The 19,509-nt window shown below is 36.0% G+C and overlaps 1 protein-coding gene across 1 annotated transcript in view; it reads left to right on the top strand.

Moving 5' to 3' along the window:
• Positions 1-19,509, top strand: part of SGK1 (serum/glucocorticoid regulated kinase 1) — a 103,337-nt gene that overhangs the window by 65,639 nt on the left and 18,189 nt on the right. The window contains exon 3 of the mRNA XM_033100569.1: positions 9,078-9,153. Coding sequence (XP_032956460.1) covers positions 9,078-9,153 — 76 coding nt within the window. The remainder of the gene's footprint in view (positions 1-9,077; positions 9,154-19,509) is intronic.

The raw sequence follows: 19,509 nt of genomic DNA, 5'->3' as shown, positions 1-19,509 counted from the left end.
AAAATTAACTCAACATTGTGGACTCCTGGGATGACCAGATTATTAACTCGTTTTGCAGAAGCACTCTGTGCAAGCCAAGGCATATAAGAAATATTTTTAGACCTGTAAACCATTAAATACTGTACAGTTAGTCTACCACATGAGAAAAACAGCAGGAATTTAAATGGAGATGTCTAGGTCCATTCACAGAAGGAGAAAAAGAAACCATGCATTTGTTGGCAATTGTACTTGACAATTTAGACTCTATGGCTAAATTGTTATTGGAAGATTGACTATCAGACTTTTTATTAACAGAAAATTAAACATCAAGAATTATAGCTTAGAGCGAATTAAGTTACAATGGCTGTTACAATTGAGTCATTGAGAGAACACACTTGCCTTGAATCTGACATAGCTTCTGTACAGGGAAGCTGTAGGAACACTTCTCCTAGAACCTCACGTAAAATCCAGATTCAAATTTCCATTTTTTTCTCCTCTTGTCAAATATGTGTTGGAGGTAAGCTCATGGAGAATAATACTAAGGAATATATTGTCATTTCCAATTAGAGATATTTGAACATTTCTCTTTTTCCCATAAAGCCAACGAGAGGATGTTTGTTGAAGGTCTGACTTAGGTCTGGGAATCACTTCTTGTATTACCCTTATACAGTACAATGACCCTGAAATGGTCATACTTCATTTTGCCTCTGTACCCACTGGATAAATATCACTTAACCCATATTACTTCTGTTTAGCACAGTTGGTTTAAACAAGAGATTCCTGGGGAGCTTAAAAATATACTGATTCCCCAGTCCCTTCTCCCTTCTCCTGGCACTGGAATTTATTGTTTAAGTTTCCTCATTGGAATGTGTAGCCATAATTGAGAACCACTCAAAAGCAATGTATCTTAGATGGGGGGGAGGGGGACCTAGACATAGTTATGGATAAATCCAAATGATTTATTGAACTGAGCTTGAATCTATGCAAACAGTTTCAAAGCTTATTTTTCTCCAGCAACATATTGGGTTATAGTTATAAACAATAGTCTGAAAGATTAAAATGGCTAATCATTAATAATTGTTTCTATTGAATATATTTGGTATCAGAGTATAATGTAAACAGGTTTCTACATCTTCATGCAAAAAAGCGGGGGCAGGGGGCAGATTGAATGGCAATGTCAGGAGCTTAACAGCAGGCCAGGTCCCAGCCTTACTGCTTGGTTGGGGGTAGTGACTTTCACTCCCAATCATTTATAGAGTCATCAACAACTCTAAATTAACCCCACTCTAAATCACTTCATCACCCTAATGCCAAGAATTCAGGAGGGTTAAAACACCAGAAGAAAGGAAGACACATGTGTTAAACCACAACATTTTGGCATATGACTCTCTCCTTTCGTGCTAATAGCTTGAATTGAGTGGGATTTATAGTCTTCATTTTTAATTGCTTAGGGATTAATAATTCAATCATTCAGCAAATGTTTATGGAATGCCTAATATGTGCCAAGCACCCCTTTAGGACTCATGAAATTTACAGGAGACCATTAAAAATTGAATAAGACAATTATATATGAAGAGATGTTCAGTGCCATGAAGAAATCTAAAGCAGGAAGTGGGAAAGACGCTTCCATTTCAGAGTGTCAGGAAAAGCTTCACTGAGAAGCTGACATTTGAGCAGATACCTGAAAGAGATGAGAGTTATGCAGGTATCTGAGCAAAGGAAGTTCCAGCCTGAGTGCTCAGCAGGCACAATGCCTGCAAAGAAGTCTTTTTTTACTTTTGCCAATATTATTTGTATATAGATAATTCAATTAATAGGGCAAACTTTTCTATCAAAAGATTCTGTGTCTTCTAGCCTCCATTCTAAGTCATTATACTCCTGTTACCCTGTTTGATTGTACGACTATAAATAAGAATAACTCCTACCAAGTATTGAACTCTGAGTAAGCTGACCCTAACCTTAGCCTTAACCCTAACTCTAACTTTGCCAATTTTTTCAACAAGAAGACTAAGTCTAAAAACTATTACTACGTAACTTGCCCAGGGCCACACTCAAGTATCGTGTTGCCATATTTTATTCCAGGTCTGTCTGACCCCAAAGCTATGTCTAAAGAGCTATATCTAATTATTTCTACCAACTTTGCTCTAAAATAAATGCAAGGAGTCATCTCTTCACCATGGTGAATGTATTATAAAAAAACAAATAATTTCTGACTCTCTGTGTGAGCTTCTGTAAGTCGTGTTACCTCTTTCAGAATCGTTCCCATTTATTAAACAAGAAGACTGAACTAAGTCATCTGTTAAATCCATTCTACCCACAAAACACTATTCTTCTGTGATATATTAACATTGGCCACTTTAATCTTTTGAGTTCCATCAAACCAATGATGTAGTCAATAAACACATATTAACTTTTCTGAGCCAAGTACAATCTAAAACCACTATGTCACAAAATAAGTTTTAAGAATTTAATTATATGCTTTGGTATAGAATATATAAAGGTTTGACCTGCATTCGAATCAAACCAACTCCATGTGCTTACTTTGCTTTGTGTTTTAACTTACAAATGCAAATGTGTGATCATTGATTCTGGTGATACTATTAAAAAAGTATGTAAGACGATGGACTCCTTGAATGCATCTAAAATGACCACATACCACCTCACTCCCTACTCGTGTCACTCTATTTATTGTCTCCATACCACTCAACCATCAGCACTAGAAATAATTTCTATGAGGGCAGGGACCCATCTATCCTCATTCCCACCCATGCCTGTGGATTCTAGCTATCACTGTGCCTCCAGTACAATCAACTATCTACAAATATTTGTTGAGTGAAATATATAACTGAATTAATTTCAAAATTGAGGATAAATCCAAGTGTTAAGAAACCAATACCAGTTTTCAGCTGACATCTTGAAATGAGTCGGTCAAACTTGGACACTAGCCCTCAATCAGTCTTCAGGTTCTGAGCTACGTGACTCTCTGGTCTTCAGGTTCCTTATCCATAAAGCAAGCAGGGAGATGAGAAAAGATCTTCTCCAGCTCCCCAAATTTCTGATCCTCTAAACTGCAGTATTGGTGAAGAATATAGAAAACATTTGATTTAATAAAGGTTTAACCTGGATATCATGACTTTATGTAGACCAGAGGTTGAAACAGAAACTCTTGCTGGGCCAGGCAAGAAACATGAATAAGTAAAGTGGTTGCGTAGCAAATTGCCTTAAGCAATTCACAATTACAAGGGCAAAACTGAAAAATATCAAAAACGAACAAGAATGCAAACAAAATAAAGCCACAAAAGGAAGAACATGTGTCTAGTTGCGTGAGATCACGGAATGGTCCCTCTGCTCCATGTCATATGGGTGCAATTTATGGAAGGCACATGAATGAGGATACATCATCAGCTTGCAGGGCCAAAACAAGACCTGTCATCTCTGATAAGATTCTTTCACTAACCTCTTCATCAGACTCCTGCTGTCCCTATTCAAACTGCCCTCTTTCTGAGGGTAGAGGTTAGTGATACCAGATACAAAAACTGGGGGACGTTTGCTGTAATGAAGCAGTGTGGATGGATTCTCATCCTGCCGTGTGTGAAGTGGAAGATTGTAGCCCAGAGGCAGAGGCTAGAGAAACCCACCTGCCTGTGGGTGTGTGAGTGAAGCCTCACCACTAAGTTTCCAACGGTGATATGTCTGGGGAGGTCAGAGATGCAGCAAGGGCTCCCAGGAGAACCGCAGGCCCAGCACATTTAAAAAGGCCCACGTGTGCACGACCGGCCTGCCATGCTAGTTTAAGCACCATACAGGGTGGTCCCTTTCCCTGCCAGAGACTACAGACAGCTGTGACCGCATTTGACCATCCTCCTCGTCGGCAAGTTTCAAAGCTCTGAAATTTTTGTACTCTTCCAATCTCCCTCATTTTCAATCATTTGTCAAATCTTATCAAATCATTCCAGCTACCATTCACACCATTCCTTTCTTTCCATTTTCACAGTCCCCATCGTGCTCTCATCAACTTTTGTCTGCTGGTACAGCAGCCTCCGTTTCTCTTCAGTTTGGGTATTTTCTGACTCCCGGTCTTTCATACCAACTGCCAAGGCTCTTGAATTCCCTCAGAATAAACAATGACCCATTGACGTTCAAAGCCTTCCACCATCTGGCTTCTCCCCAGTTCCCAATCATTACTCCCATGAGCCTTTTTTTCCCAGGAAATTGTTCAATCAGCAGTTGCCTAACCATGCCTTGTTAAATTTTGCTTCCACGCCTTTGTTTGTATTGTCCCGCCCACCTCAGATACCTTTCTCCTGCCTGCCCACCAAGCCAAATGTTGTCAGTGTTAAAAACCTGTTCACCTCCTCTCTCCTCCTTGAAACCTCACTCGACAACTCTGCCCACAGTATTGCCTCCTCCTTTAAATGCTTACAAAATTTAAGAGCTATGCAACATTCTTCAGACTGAGTGTAGAGGTACTTAATATCAGGTTTCATATTGCTTTGTGGATGTGTGTCCTGCTCCCAAATCCTGAGTAACAACCAGGGCAGCATCTTGAAACTAGACAAAGGCTCCATAAATACTTGTTTTGGATGTAATAAATCCATCCAAAAGAAACCATCAAGGAAGACTTTTCTTCCTCCTGGATACACAGAACTGAATTCAAAATTAGTATTTGCAGGATGGCTTTACATTCTGTAATAGGGTTCAGGAGACATTTTCTAAAGCCTCACTGAGGCCACTTAAGAGGCAAAATTTCATTTCCCTAGATATAAAGTGTTCTTGCTTACTTTTGAACATCGGGTAACCTGAGATGGGAGAGAACCAAATTCCTTGGCTAATGAGAGACAAGTATTTTGAGAATTTCTGTTTGTATTTGAGGAAGAACTAATGACTTTAGCATACATTGTTAAAATGACTTGTAGAAAGACATTACAAATTATTATGAATAAGTCAAAAGTAAATCAGGGAGAAATCTGTATGTTCTAATTTATTTTTCTTGTATCAGCATCACAGGTAATTTTTAAATTATTTATAACTGCATCTATGCATATACTTATTTGCACACTATATGCATTTACTTATTTGGGACCAATATTCTTTAAATCAGGATGAGAGGGAAGGAAGAAAGATGACCATAACTGTTTCTTTTCTAGTAATCCTACCAATATTCCAACTTGCCATTAATTGGAGACATTTTATAGAATTAAGACTGGCTCTTTGCTCACGTCAGTGGAACTTGTAATGATTTATTCCCAGGTTCATTCCCCAGAGCTTGTCCAAAATTTCTGAACATCTGACATCTCCCTAAATGTGATATCCTCATACACCGTGCTATCTTCTAATATTCAAGACTTTCTTTCATTCAAATGCCCCTATCTTTCTAATGGCCTAATGTTAATAGTAACTTACAAAAGCACTTATAGATTTCAAAACTATAGGGATTAAGCATTCAGCAATGACCTTCCTCTTCCCTTCACCTTCACACTCCAACACTTTCAATTCCATCAGTCAGGGAAATTTTCTCTCCTTTCTCCCCAGGGATGCATTGAAAATAAGTTGAAAGACAATACTGCTTCTATTAGAAAAATGTCATTTTATGATGACCTCCTCCACCCCCCCTAAAAAAAAAAACCTAGAAGGATTTAAATAAGTGAAAAGATCTATTGACTCTGTAGAGATCACAGTTTTAAACGATCTCTTTTTTAATCATCAGTTACAAATTCCTCTGTATGCAAGATAGTGCAAGTACTCATTCTGTTTTTCAGAGTGTACATGCTGTCATTTATTAAATAAACTTTAATAACCCTCATTAAAGTTTAATAAATCCAATTATTGTTGAAATTGTTGGTTGTAGTAATGGCATGATGGTTATACGAAAACAATGTCATCAGTTAGAAACACATTCTCAAGAAATTATAGATGAAATGTCTGGGATGTGCTTTAAAATATTCCAGCCTAAAAAAGTAGGATAGACTAAATAAGATTGGCCCAATGTTGATAACTGTTAAAATTGGATGATAGGTACATACAGGTTTATGATACTGTTTACTCCTGTGTATGCTTGAAATTTTTCCATAATAAAATGTTTAAAACCTCCATAATATTCCACTATTCTTGTTGTAATATAACCTCTTCACGCCTCTTCAGTCACACATCCAAGGTGCATATCCTACTGCATATCCTATCCCAGGGAAAGAAGGAAAGAACCAGAGGCCATTGTGGATTCAGCCATGGGTCAAACTCAAGGTGCTGGTCACTTTTCAGCCACAGGGGTCTCATGAAGACTCAGCAGGATTGACATCTGATAATGAACTTTCTCATTTCTGTGAAGCACCTGACACTACAGGAGTGGGTTTTAGGGCATTGCGTACAAATTGTTGCAGTATATATATAGTTACTAATGGATTTGTATAAACTTGTGCTAACAATACACTGTGTGCGCTCTGTAGATAATTTGCTGTGGCTACTTTTGTGCTTGGGGGTCATGAAAAATCGCACGTTCTATTGAATGATAATAACACAAAGAGCAAGAAGGAATTATTTTTGTTGTTTTTCAAACAAATAGTGATAAAGAATCATTCATAAGTAGATGAGATTTAGAGGAATAATATTTGTTTGACACAAACACCACAAAGACACAAGGTAATTAGAGCTTAAAGCAGAAAGAATGCTCGTACGCAGCAATTTTCCAAATGTGTCTATAGTTATAAAATCAATTAGAACTTTTTGGAATAAAAAGTATTTAAAAAGCAGCTAAATAATAGAGAACTATTTATAGGTTCTTGGAAACATTTTAATTACTCACATCTGGAAATAATGCTTATCATCCTCCCCAAGAGTTGTCTCTCAAAGCCAATTCCTTATTTCAGTGACTATTAGCCGATGCTGGTCTGGGAGCTCCCAGGGGATTAGCTCACATGCCAGAGAAGAGAAGATGTCTTCTGGGGCACAGTGATCTCAGTAAAAAGACTTAAAACCATTCCAGAAGGAACAATGAAAGAGAAGGGGGCCAGCTAACCTGGGAAAGGACAGCTAAGGGGACACAAAATGGCTACTTTCAAATATTAGAGATATCATTTTATAGTATAAAAGAGAGAGTAGATCTAGTCTATGTAACTCAAGAGTGAACTGGATAGAATCCGTGAGGAAAGTTTCAAGGATCCAGATTTCAGTTCAACTGACAAAGAGCTTTCTAACGATGGGAGCAATACTTTAGTGAAATAGAAAAATCCTTTGAAAGCATTTATAGTGAGGCTATCCAGTGGAGTTTGAGAGAGGTTTTGCAGAGCTGCTCAAAATGTCATTCACAGAATGGTGCTGGCCCACACACCGTTGTTGTATTTTTTTTTCCTCCAGATTTACATTTTAATGATTTTTTTTATTGGGGTGACAATTGTTAGTAAAATTACATAGATTTCAGGTATACAATTCGGTATTTCATCATCTATAAATCCCACTGTGTGTTCACCGCCCAGAGTCAGTTCTCCTTCCATCACCATATATTTGATCCCCCTTACCCTCATCTCCTACCCCCCACCCCCCTTACCCTCTGGTAAAAATGATTTTTTTAAACCACAGTTTTACTTCGAAAATCATGTTTCCTATAGATTAAAAACATATTACATTACCAGAAAATTCCACTAATAAAATGTAGACCACTTACATATCTATGTATGAAATATTTTATGTGTTTATCTAATATTTTAACAGACATAGGATTCTTTTAATTGTGGTCAGAACACTTAACATGAGATCTATTGTCTTAACAAATTCTTAAGTGTACAATACAGCACTGCTAACTAACTATAGGTACAATGTTGTTCAGCAGATCTCTAGAACTTACTTGTCTTGCATAACTGAAACTTCATACTTACTGAACAGCAACCCCCCACTTCCTCCTTCCCCAGCCCCTGCATCTAAGTGTTTAACTACTTTAGATACCTCTGTAAGTAGTACCATGCAATATCTGTCATTCTGGCTTATTTCACTTAGCATAATTCCTCAAGGTTCATCCATGTTCTTGCATGTCAAGATTTTCTTTGTTAAGGCAGAATAATATTTCATTGTTATATATATGCCATGTTTTACTTATCCATTCATCTGTCCAGAAACATTTAAGTTGTTTCTTCATCTTAGCCATTGTGAATAATGCTGCAGTGAACATGAGGTTGCAAATAACTCTTTTATTTCCTGATTTCCACATATCCTTGGATACTAGGTCAGAAGAGAAAGAGTTTGTGCCAGGTTGTAAATCAAAGCACTGCTTCTTTCATCAATTAAGACTTGTTATGGGGGAAAAAAATGTCATTGGGGCTAAACAATGCACTTAGTGACATTTTTGAGTATTTTGACTATACACTACAATGAAAGGAATTCATTCATTAAATAGTAAATACTAGAGACTTCATAGTAATTAAATTATCACACTAAATGGAATGTCCTTTTTAACACTAAGATTTGTATTTTCTCCAGTGGGAGGAAGACCAAAAAAAGGATCATCACTGTTCCCAGGAACTTACTGTAAGGAATCTATTAGTTGGATATGCACTAGGCAGAGCTTTAGGTTGAATAAATAATACATATTGCATATATGCATGTGCTATATTTAAAAATATAAATCCTGTTATGATTATAAAATAAGAATTCATTTTAAAGTGCTACTTAATTAAAAGTAGCTCTTCCTTAATATGTATTTTTCCAAGCATATATACTAAAAGTACAATGTTTCTTAGGTAGAAGTCCAAAACATCTTTTTCATGTGATGAGTGTTCTTACACTGATCAGTTTGCTAATTCTTCAGAGCCTCTGCAGATAGCTGTGCAGTTTGCAGGTTGTAAAAAAGCACGGAATGAGGGAATGAGTGGGGGCTGAACTCCATTCCATCTACTTACAAAGCCATTAGCCCTAGCAGTGAAACTGAGTGAGGCCTATGAAATCTCTCCATCCTGGACTAACTGGGATGGTTGGTCGTCCTACTTAGGGTACAGATGTGCCAGATGTGCTAGTGTCATCCTTGGAATCCTGCCTAGAGAACTGTACACCTGAAACAGCTGAAATGGTGAAGCCACTTTCACGTTATCATTTTTTTTTCTTATATTTTCAAGGTGAAAGAGCCATGTAATCCTGCCAACATCCTGACCAAGCCTGATTCAAGAACATTCTGGACTAATGATGATTCAGGTATTATTGGAAAAATGCACTTTGGCCCTCTGATGTACAGAAAGCATTCTGTAGTAAAGCCTTACACAAGACAAAGTTTAGGGTAAATTTTTGGTTTTGCTTGTTTATACTTAGTCCAACCCTTGAATATACTTCACAATCATTTTTTAAAAAATAATACAAGTCACTTTATGATATCTTCTCTTTCAGTAGCTAAAGCATATATACCATTAGGTGCAGCTTTCTGGATTGTGAAGTATATGAAAGTATTGGGTGGTAGAGAGAAATGAGTCTATTTCTGGAGTGGATGACAGAGGAGCAGGATAAGGGGAGCAAGTACACTGGCCCCAGTTTCTTTTCCAGTGGAACTAAGGGATTAAAAGACCCAAGGCGAGTCATACTTCAGAATGCTTCCTGGAGGGCAGGTATGATTTTTTTCTATTCATCCATGTATATAAATCTAATCAGAGTCAGAGGAATGTCGCTGTCCCAGATCAGAGAATATGCTTCAGGCTATATAATTACACTCAGACAAAGGTTGGGTATATTCTTAAAGAAAAATAGAAGATATCTTTTCATTCTTTTCCACAAACACATTGAGCCATGAGGTCTAATTGTACCAAGTAAAGACATTGGAAATGAAAAGAGTGCTACTAGAGCTTTCACCTTTTCTAATTAAATAGAGAATCAGTGATGACACCTCATATTTGTATTAGGCCTTATGGCTTTACAAAGTGCATTCACAAAAATCTAATTTAGTGTTTGTGGCAACACCCTGAAAGAGGAGGGGAAGCCTGTTCTCCCTCTCGCTGTGTGAGAGATGAGATCAGAAAATGAAAGAGGTTAGCTGACTTATTAAAAACTCACGACCAGAAAATACTAGGGCTGGGAGTTGGATGGAGAGCCTGCATGCCCAGTTCTATATCTCACTTCCTAGGAAGAAGAAGCAGCGTGGGCTAAATCTGTGCTTTAATCTTTTCTTTATAAAAGAGACTCAGAGACCATGCCTATTAGCAGAAGCGGGAGGGGTTCAGAAGGGGAGTGAAAACCTCTCTGATGCCTAGTTTTCAAAGGCCAAGTTTGTGGTCTAAACTTATTATAAATTTCATCCGTCAAAAAAAATTGTTCTGTCTTGTTTTATGTCTTTTGAAGAAAGATGAAAAAACATGAAAGTGAATTGGCCTATTTATACTATCATTTTGGTCCATTAGTAGGACAACCACAAAATAAACAAGCCATCCACAAGCTAAGACTGCTATTAAGACCTGCTGCTCATATATTGTGAAGAGACTATGTAGCACAAAATATTACAATTGAAAAATAAAAGATTCTCGAAGTTACGTAATGAGAACAGAATGGGAGGGGAATCAGTACAGGACAGGTCTAGAGAGTGACTCAGTTTCTTTACAGAGCTGGAGAAATTATGTTATAAGAAAAATTAATGCAGAACATGCAGAGAAAAAGGAACAGGAATGCTTCAGATCTACGCATTTAAAAAATGTTTTAAAAATTATTTGTGTGTCATCAATGAGGTTACAAAGATATAGGATCCCTCCTGCAGCAGCTCATCTAATAAGGAGCCTCCTAGACTGAGTAAGGTCTATGTCTTGTGACTTTTTTTGGTGAGAGGAGGGGCTAGGGGTCCAATCAATTACTGAGACAGGAGTATTAAAATCTCCACCTATGGTAGAGAAATTCTCTTTTCCTTCTTTTAATTCAGTCAATTTTCGCTTCATGTATTTTGCAGTTCTGACATCAAGCACATATACTTTTATAATTGTTATGATTTCCTGATGAATCGATCACTTTATCATTACAAAATGTCCCTCTTTATCTTGGTGCAAGTCTGTGAAGTCACTTTTTTCTTGTATTAATATAGCTAAGCCAGCCTTCTTATGTCTACTCTTCCCATGGTACATCCTTTCTATCCAGTTACTTTCAACCTACCTGTGTCTTGCAGTTAAAGTGCTTCTCTTACAGACCTCACATAGTTAGGTTTTCCTTTTAAAGTCTAAGTGACAATCTCTGTTTTTTATCTGGAATGTTTAGACCACTTACACTTAATGTAATTATTGATCTGATTAGATAAAACTATACCACCTGGCTATTTATTTTCCTCATGTGCCTTCTCTTCTTTTTTTTTTTTTTTTTTTGCCCATTCTTCCTTAACTGACTTCTCTAGGATTATTTGAATATTTTTTAGAATTCAATATTAATTTATCTGTTGATAGTGATGGCTCTAGGGATTACAAAAAATAACTTTTAAATTTTCACTGGCCAATGTAGAAATCTTGAAATAGTATAATTCTATTTTCCCCACTGCCCCTCCCTTCCTTTACATTATGGTTGTCAAAAATATTACTTCTACATGTGAAATAAAGCCTACAAGTGCAATGTATTTTGAAAAAAAATCTTTTATGATCACCTTGATGTTTACCATCTATGATGTTCCTCTTTTCTTCTTGAAGATCCAAGTTTCCCTCATGGATAATTTTCTTTTAGCCTGGAAAGTCTTCTTTTTTTGTTGTTGTTGTTGAGAGGACGCACTCCAACCAACTGAGCCATCCAGGAGCTCAGCTGCAGCTCAGCTCAAGGTGCTGTGTTCAATTTTAGTTGCAGGGGGCGCTGCCCACCATCCCTTGTGGGACTCAAGGAATTGAACTGGCAACCTCGTGGTTGAGAGCCCACTTGGCCCATGTAGGAATCGATTCCGGCAAACTTCGGAGTTAGGAGCATGGAGCTCTAACCGCCTGAGCCACTGGGCCAGCCCTGGAAAATCTTCTTTTAACATTTCTTATAATGCAGTGATTCTTGGCAGTGATATCTTTTGGTTCTCTTTTATTTTCATGATATGCCTTTGTGAATGAAAATATCTTTATTTCATTCTTGAATGATATTCTTCCTAGATATGGAATTCTGAGTGAATGTGTTTTGTTTTGTCTTTCCTTCTTTCTTTCTTTCTTTTCTTCCTTCCTTCCTTCCTTCCTTTCTTCCTTCCTTCCTTCCTTCCTTCCTTCCTTCCTTCCTTCCTTCCTTCCTTTCTTTCTTTCTTTCTTTCTTTTTTTCTTTCTTTCTTTCATCACTTTAAAGATGTTGGTCCATGGTGTTCTGGTCTCTACAGTTTCTAAGAGAAATCAGTGATTATTTAAATTATTGCTATCCTGAATGTAATGTGTTGCTGTTCACTGGCAGTTTTATTATTTTTTTTAATCTTTGGTTTTTATCAGCTTGACTATGATGTGTCTAGACTATAATCTATGTACTTTAAGATGTTTAGGAAGTTAAACATTCTTCTAGTCTATTAGTAGCTTTCTTAGAATTTGAATCTGAGGGATGCAATTGTTTCTGCCCTGCACTGTGCCCTTTCTTCTTCAGAATGTCAGCACTCAGACTAAAATTTATTCTAAATGCCTTCCATTCTGTTAAGTATAAACACAAGCTAAAGCATCCTTGTGCAACATGCAAATTTATGAGCCTGGAAATGGATTCTTTGCAAAGGCAATATTCTTGTCACAGTATGAATTTTATTATGGTAACCTTTACCAATTCCTGAAATAATTGTGATAAAATTATTCCATAATTTCCCATGGAAAATACATTTCAGTGAATCGAATATTTTCATTCAAAGCCAGACATCCTCAGTGCATTTTACTTATTTTATCTAATGTATGTCGTCTCTTGATATATAGCTTAAGAAGTGTTAGATATTAGGCGTAACTAAGCAATTTTACTTGATAGAAATGGAATTTAAATTTAAAAGTTATTTTGTTTTGATGTAAGGAATCACTGAGGGTTAGCTCACCCTGAATCTAGTGAGAATGCCTAGATTTTCATATTTGCTGTCTTTTTGCATTACAACCAGAGGACAGGACTACCATGCTCAGTTGGATAGATATGGATAGTTGGAGGAACGAAAGTAATTTTTAAAAAGCTTTTTCTGAACATAATATAAAAGTAGCCTATGTTCATCATAGGAAAGAAATGAAAATAGAGAAGGGAAGAAAATTAATCACCCATAACCCTGCCACCCATCCATTTTTTTCACTGGACTTGACTCTCTCATGCACTCCCAGCATTTGTTCTGACAATAAGCAAAGAAATTGTACAAGTTTAGGCTCTTTTCTATTATCTTTTCTTTCCGGTTTTGATACTTGAGTTGTTTTTGCACACCTTCGTTTTTCCATTGCTGGTCCTACGGTGGTCTGTAACATCCTATTAAATTAGAATTTCAAAGTCGGATGAGTTTACCTATGCTTTCAGAATGTGTGTTTTCCCCAGTACTATTATTGGTGACACAGATAGTGTTCTTTGCTTAAAGGAAGTCAGATAATGAAGTGGTTAAACAATAAAGATTTTCTTTGCAAGGGCCATGATTTTAACCGGGCACTCATTTTGCCATACCTTGGGATGTTCAAAATGTCTAGATTTCTTTCAAGCAAAAATTAAAGAGAAAGAATCATTATTGTGCAAATTTATTCCCACAGAGAAAATTTAATTTCCCCTTATATTTTCAGGATTATGCATTATTTCTTTATATTTTCTAATGATTCATCACATTTTAAAATTCAGCAAAAATTTCTGGAGAGGTAGAAATCACTATAAAGAAGTATTAAATAAACATATAAAGTGATATTAAATATAGAATCATATTTATTTAGGAGCAGTAATAGTTTATGTACAAAATGTAGAAATGAAATGATTCACAGTTTGAAAGCATATGGGCCCCAGAAATATTTTAGTACTTTAGACAATATATAAAATTATATCACCAAATTAATAAGGAAAGGAAGGACTTCATTATATAGATTTTTTTACGTGAAAAAAAACAATTTCTAGATTTTTTTTTTCCTTAAAAAGCAAAAACACTCACATATTTATATCTAGAAAACAGTTGCTTCACCCCACAAAGTATGTCGTTATCTAACCAAAAAGAAAACTTTTATGAAAGGTAAACACAATCTGCTTACACGGAAATTTTTCATCTGATATATGGTGGCCACTGCAGACTTTGCCTCTTGCTATCAGAGATAAACCATTTATTAAAAACCAATGGATACATGAAAATCTTTTAAGTGGACTGGCCTCATTTACTCAGGTTCTAACTGAAAGAAAAGATAACTATCTCAGTAATAAAAATCACCTTACCCACAATGAAGAATTCCAAAGATCACATAATGCTGCCAGAATGAAGGTAGGCTTTGGAAAGGACAGGACACAATCCTAAGAACAATGTACTCATGCTGCTTTTGACTTCCCCTATCTCTCCAACTCACTGTTCAAAATAGAATTTGGTATTCATTCCCTCCATCTTAGATCAGGTAGCCACAATCATCCTCAGTTTCCTGAACCACATCTTTTGCAGTAACGTGGACTCACCTCACAGCTGACCAGCCTTCCATTTGGCCATGCTTCCCAGTGAGTCCTCGATGGAGCAGCAGGAAGTGCTCAACAGTTTACCATCTGTTGTGGTTAGTGCTGTGAACTCTTGAGTCAAGGATGCCTGATTTTGCCACAAGCTTCAATGCTTATTACCTGTGTCACTTTGGATAAATGATTTCACCCTTCTGTGCTTCCATCTCTCTCACCTGCAAAAATGGAATATGTATAATAGGTCATAGAGGTTTGTGAGGATTAAAGGAGATAATACTGGTAAAGGTGCTTAGAACTATATCTGGCGTATAGTTAGTGGTCAGTTTTTGTTAGTTCTTTTTACCTGGAGAAAGAATTATATCATTTATACAAGCCTGAACAGATCCTTCTGCCTTATAATAGGTTTACAAACTACAGGTTGAAAGAATAACACATTTTATTTTATACTGTGATTATTTCATACTTTACCAGATCTATAGCTTGTTGTTTTTTTTCTCTCTGAACCATGAAGCTCAGCATTCTCTGTCTTCTGTTGTCTCAGTCTCCAGACACAAGACTGATAAGCTTCCTGGAAAATAGACATATGACTGGACATAATATCCTCAAGCTAGAGAGAACTTAAGAAATTGCCTAGTCATATAGATAAAATATCGCCTTCTTAAACAAAGATCATAAAGTTTTACATGGCTTTAACCATTACAATGCTTCAGAGGTTTCCAAATTCATGGATAGGTATTTATTTCAGTGAGTAGCAAAATGTCATTTCAAAACTCCTCTGTTTAAAGAATCTGAGTCATGCTCATGTAGCATTTAAGTGTGTTTGACAGCAGAGTTTGTCAAATCCAATCCTGATTGTCTGGCTCCCAAGTGTGTGAATGTGTGACTACAGACTCAGTTTAGCTCAGCGCAGAGAAGCCCCCTCTATTTCCCTCAGATCGTGTAAATTCAGAGTTCAGCTTTAGAGTTGGAGCAAAATCTGTTTCTGCCTTTGTTGAACTCAAAAATTTCTCTTTCTCTATGTTATGACCAAAATTACTTGTTATTTCTGCTGTTTTACTCAAGGCTAAACTAACAGTGTTTCACAATGCCTGATTTTTCTGATTCCCTGGGGTTCTTTTAAAATATTTTCAGAGTATTTCCTTCTACCCATTTTATCCAAATCATTCATTTCATGTCTAAGATCTTTGATTTCCAGAGTATTAAAGGACATTTTATTATGGTTAAAATGGTAAAAGGAAAATTTCTCACTTAAAATAAAAAATACAAGGAAAATAGATTAAACACAACCTCGTAATTTTTAAAAAGTTATTTTTCTCGTATTTTAATAAATCTTTTGTCATTTTATTAGTTTACCTCAGACTAATAGGACAGCAGATTTTTTTTAAACGCAGTGGCTTTTAGTTGCAGCTAATGTCAGAATGCACTTTTATTATTTTAAAGGTGCTGAAATATTCAGCCTTTGACAGCTTTCTTTTTGCCCATAATACATGATGCATAATACATAAGACAATATTTCAGGAGGTTATATGTCTATCATAGGAAAAGTAAATGAAAAAAATAGTTGTGGATTTTTGCCCTTAATAACAGAAGTATTTTATCTGGTCACATATAAACATAATTTTCAAACTCTGGAAAAAAAATTATTTTACAAGTTTAAAATTGTAAACTACATAATAGGTAGAATAAGCCAATGATTAATAATAAAAATGCTATCCCAAGAATGAAATGTCACACCGAGAGAGGCAGGGGCAGGATAGAAAGTGAGGAATTAGAAATGGAGGGGTGGGATGAATGAGGGTAGGAGGAGCATAGGGAGATGGAGGTCCTAGCAAACCTGGGAGACTCAGAGACAGAACAGAATTCAAATATAGGGCAGGGAACCCCCAGCAAACCCATTTGTAAAATAAGAGTTCCTTGAAGTAAATCAACTCTAAGATTCTTATTCTGAAACTCGCTTTTTCTATGAAGGTGTACATTGACTGTAAAAAGAAAATTAAAAGGATTTAGAAAAAAAAATAAAATTATCTCAGGGTGAGCTGAAGCCTTTGGTACAGACTGCTACCAGAAGTGTAGCTCTGGGAATCCGGACCCTCCCTCTTCAGAAATATGCAGCAATTAGCTCTTCCCCCTGATTAAAATTTTAGCTTTTAGAGGACAATTTTATATTAATAGTTCAGCTGCACTGTTCTTATAGGTATTTAATTACATAACACACGTGAGTTCTCAAATTATTCTCCCATATCTCGTCTTATCTGATCTTTTCAAAATGCCCTGCGGGTTTTAGATTAACAAAATGGTTGTTAACCCTCAGGATACTCGAAAGTGTTAAGTGCTTTGCCCAAAGACACATAATGAGTTACAAAAGCTAATCCACAGAAATGAAGTCAGATTTCCTGGAAACTCCTCCAGTTCTCTTTCTACAGTTTCAAAAAGCTAAGAGTAAAGCTTTGCAATGAAAGTAGCTTGAATGTGGACACAATTGTTTAGGGAAAGAACAAGCAGTAAGTAAAGGATGAGATTCAAATTGAGGTGTGGTCTTGCCATTAGGCAGAGGGAGGTGGGAAAAGGAGGACATTGAGGCAAATGAAGGGTTTGTTTTATAGGTGTGAGATATATTGTGTCCCTTTTTGCTCAGTGTTCTATGGAAGAGACAAGTTTTTGCCATTGAAAACTCAGGGAGATAAACTGGAAAAACACAAATAGACATGAATAAAATAGTGTAAATTTAAGTTAAAATAAAGATTGCTGCCTACAGATATGTGAAGGACTGTCATTTGGAACAGATGGAGAGGCAAATTGTTTTACTGGTGAAAAGCAGAGGTTTTGATGTGGGAAAAACCTAGATTTACATTCTGGTTTTGCCATTACTAACTATGTTGTCTCACACAACTGTTTACCTTTTTAAGCCTCAGATCTTAAGAATATGTAAGGAGATAGTAACAGTTTTTAATAAGGTCATTATGAAGATTAAATGAAAAATTTAAATGTGAAAAAAGAAATTTTAGATTTTTTGCCCTTAATAACAGAAGTATTTTATTTGGTCACATATAAACATCATTTTCAAAATCTGAAGAAAAATTATTGCATAAAAAGCACTAGTGCATAGTGTCTGCCACTTATTCAGATGTTAGCTATTATGATAGATGCACTGAACTGTGGCTGTTACAGAGAGAAACAGCTCCTTTGCTGATCAGTGTGTTCTCAGCATCACCACTGTGCCTGGCTTTGGAATGTGCAGAAATGCTATTCCTTAAAAACCTTCATGAGGATATTTGAATACGGTCTCAGGAAGAACTTCACCAACTGATGCTAATTGGAAATGCTAGAGATAACCTTGGAAGTAGAGGTGATTTTAGTGAAAAATTAAAGAAAGAACTCAATAAATGGTCATCAGGAATATTGTAAGGAGGTTCATAGTTCCTAAAGTTCTTTTAACACTAATAGAATCTGTTCACAATTTTATGAAAAACATGAAGGAAGGCTGGCAGTGCTGTTCAAAACCACCCTCCCCCCCAAAAAAAACTTTCATGTATATACAATAGCTTCAAACTTTAAAACAAAGAGAAAAGGGCATTTAGTGCACGGTCTATGGACTGTCTGAGGTGAGCTGTTGAATTATTTTTAGAAATGGCAATGAGTCTACAATGATCCAGCCACACGCCTTCACCCAGTCTCTTTGTGAAGCAAATTGTCAGAAAGCCATCTGAAAATCAAAAGGATGGCTCTATAAGGAAAAATAATTGTCTCATATGCGGTACATAAGATGTTAGATCCAGAAGTAGCATGTTCTAACAAGGCTACCTGTGTTAGACACTTTTACTATTATTCTTGGAAGTAATCTAATTATGTCTAGTGTATTCGTTCCTCTTTGACAATTTTTATGTAAATGTGCTTTCTAATGTTTTTTCAATATTGATATTTTAATAATATGTAATATGTAATGCATATTACATATAATGTATATATGCACATAATATAATGTGTGTAATATTAATTCTAATTTTCTGTAACTGTTTTAAGAAAAGGAATATGGAAAAGGAATAGCAGTCCTGGGAAGTCTTACGAGGTTCCTGTCATCCTTACAAAAACGAATAATCCTAAAGAAAATGAAAAAATCCTAAGAAAAGAAAATGGTAACTGGGAACTGTGAAAAAATAGGAAGAAGGAGGAAGAGGAGAGTGGCAAATGGGGCTTAGATGGAAACTATGTTTGTTGGACTTATTTCTGCCCTTTGGTTATTTGTTCTCATTATAAAAAGAAACGGCAGAAGGCAGTGGACCATAGTGATGCTTACAAGAACAGCTTGTGGACATAAAAGTACAGTATTTACAATGTGGTAAAGAGAAAAAGAAAATTATTTTGCTTTTAAAAGGTAAATTCAAGGCTTATTAAACAGAACTTGCCAAACTGGATTTATATTGGTATATAAAAATGTATATAAACAACATGATTTGAAGAATGAATTTCAAATAGGACTATCCTGATGATTTATGATTTGTGATCTAAGGCTTTAGATTTTTAAGCAACATTTTATGAATTGTGAAATAGAATCATTGTAGATACTAAGGATAGTTAGTCTCCTTTCAATTTTAAACATAAACTTTTATGAACATCATTGTAGTAACTTCTTTAAAGTGACCATATTTATTTAGTTTAGAAAGTGAGGCATGACCCCTATCTTTCGTTCACATCTGTTTAATTTCCTCTCTTTAATTTTCTTGTGGTCTTATACAAAAGCTTATTTGCATTCTTTTAGATTTCATTTATATCTTATGTGAAATGGTGATGATGAAACAAGGTTGGTGTTATCACACACACTAACAAATAACAGAAGTTGTTGTTGATATATCTGAAACTCTTAGCCCAACCACCAAACTGTTCTTTTCATTAACTAATCTTATTTGTTAAAAGGATTCTATAATCACAACTCAAAAGCAAATAATACTGTCATATGTGTCTGATGGTATGACCACATGCTCTTAGAAAATTAGGCTATGACAGCTAATC

This window comes from Rhinolophus ferrumequinum, chromosome 3, assembly GCF_004115265.2.
Source record: "Rhinolophus ferrumequinum isolate MPI-CBG mRhiFer1 chromosome 3, mRhiFer1_v1.p, whole genome shotgun sequence".
Lineage (NCBI taxonomy): Eukaryota > Metazoa > Chordata > Mammalia > Chiroptera > Rhinolophidae > Rhinolophus > Rhinolophus ferrumequinum.
This window is presented reverse-complemented; position numbering and strand designations above follow the sequence as displayed.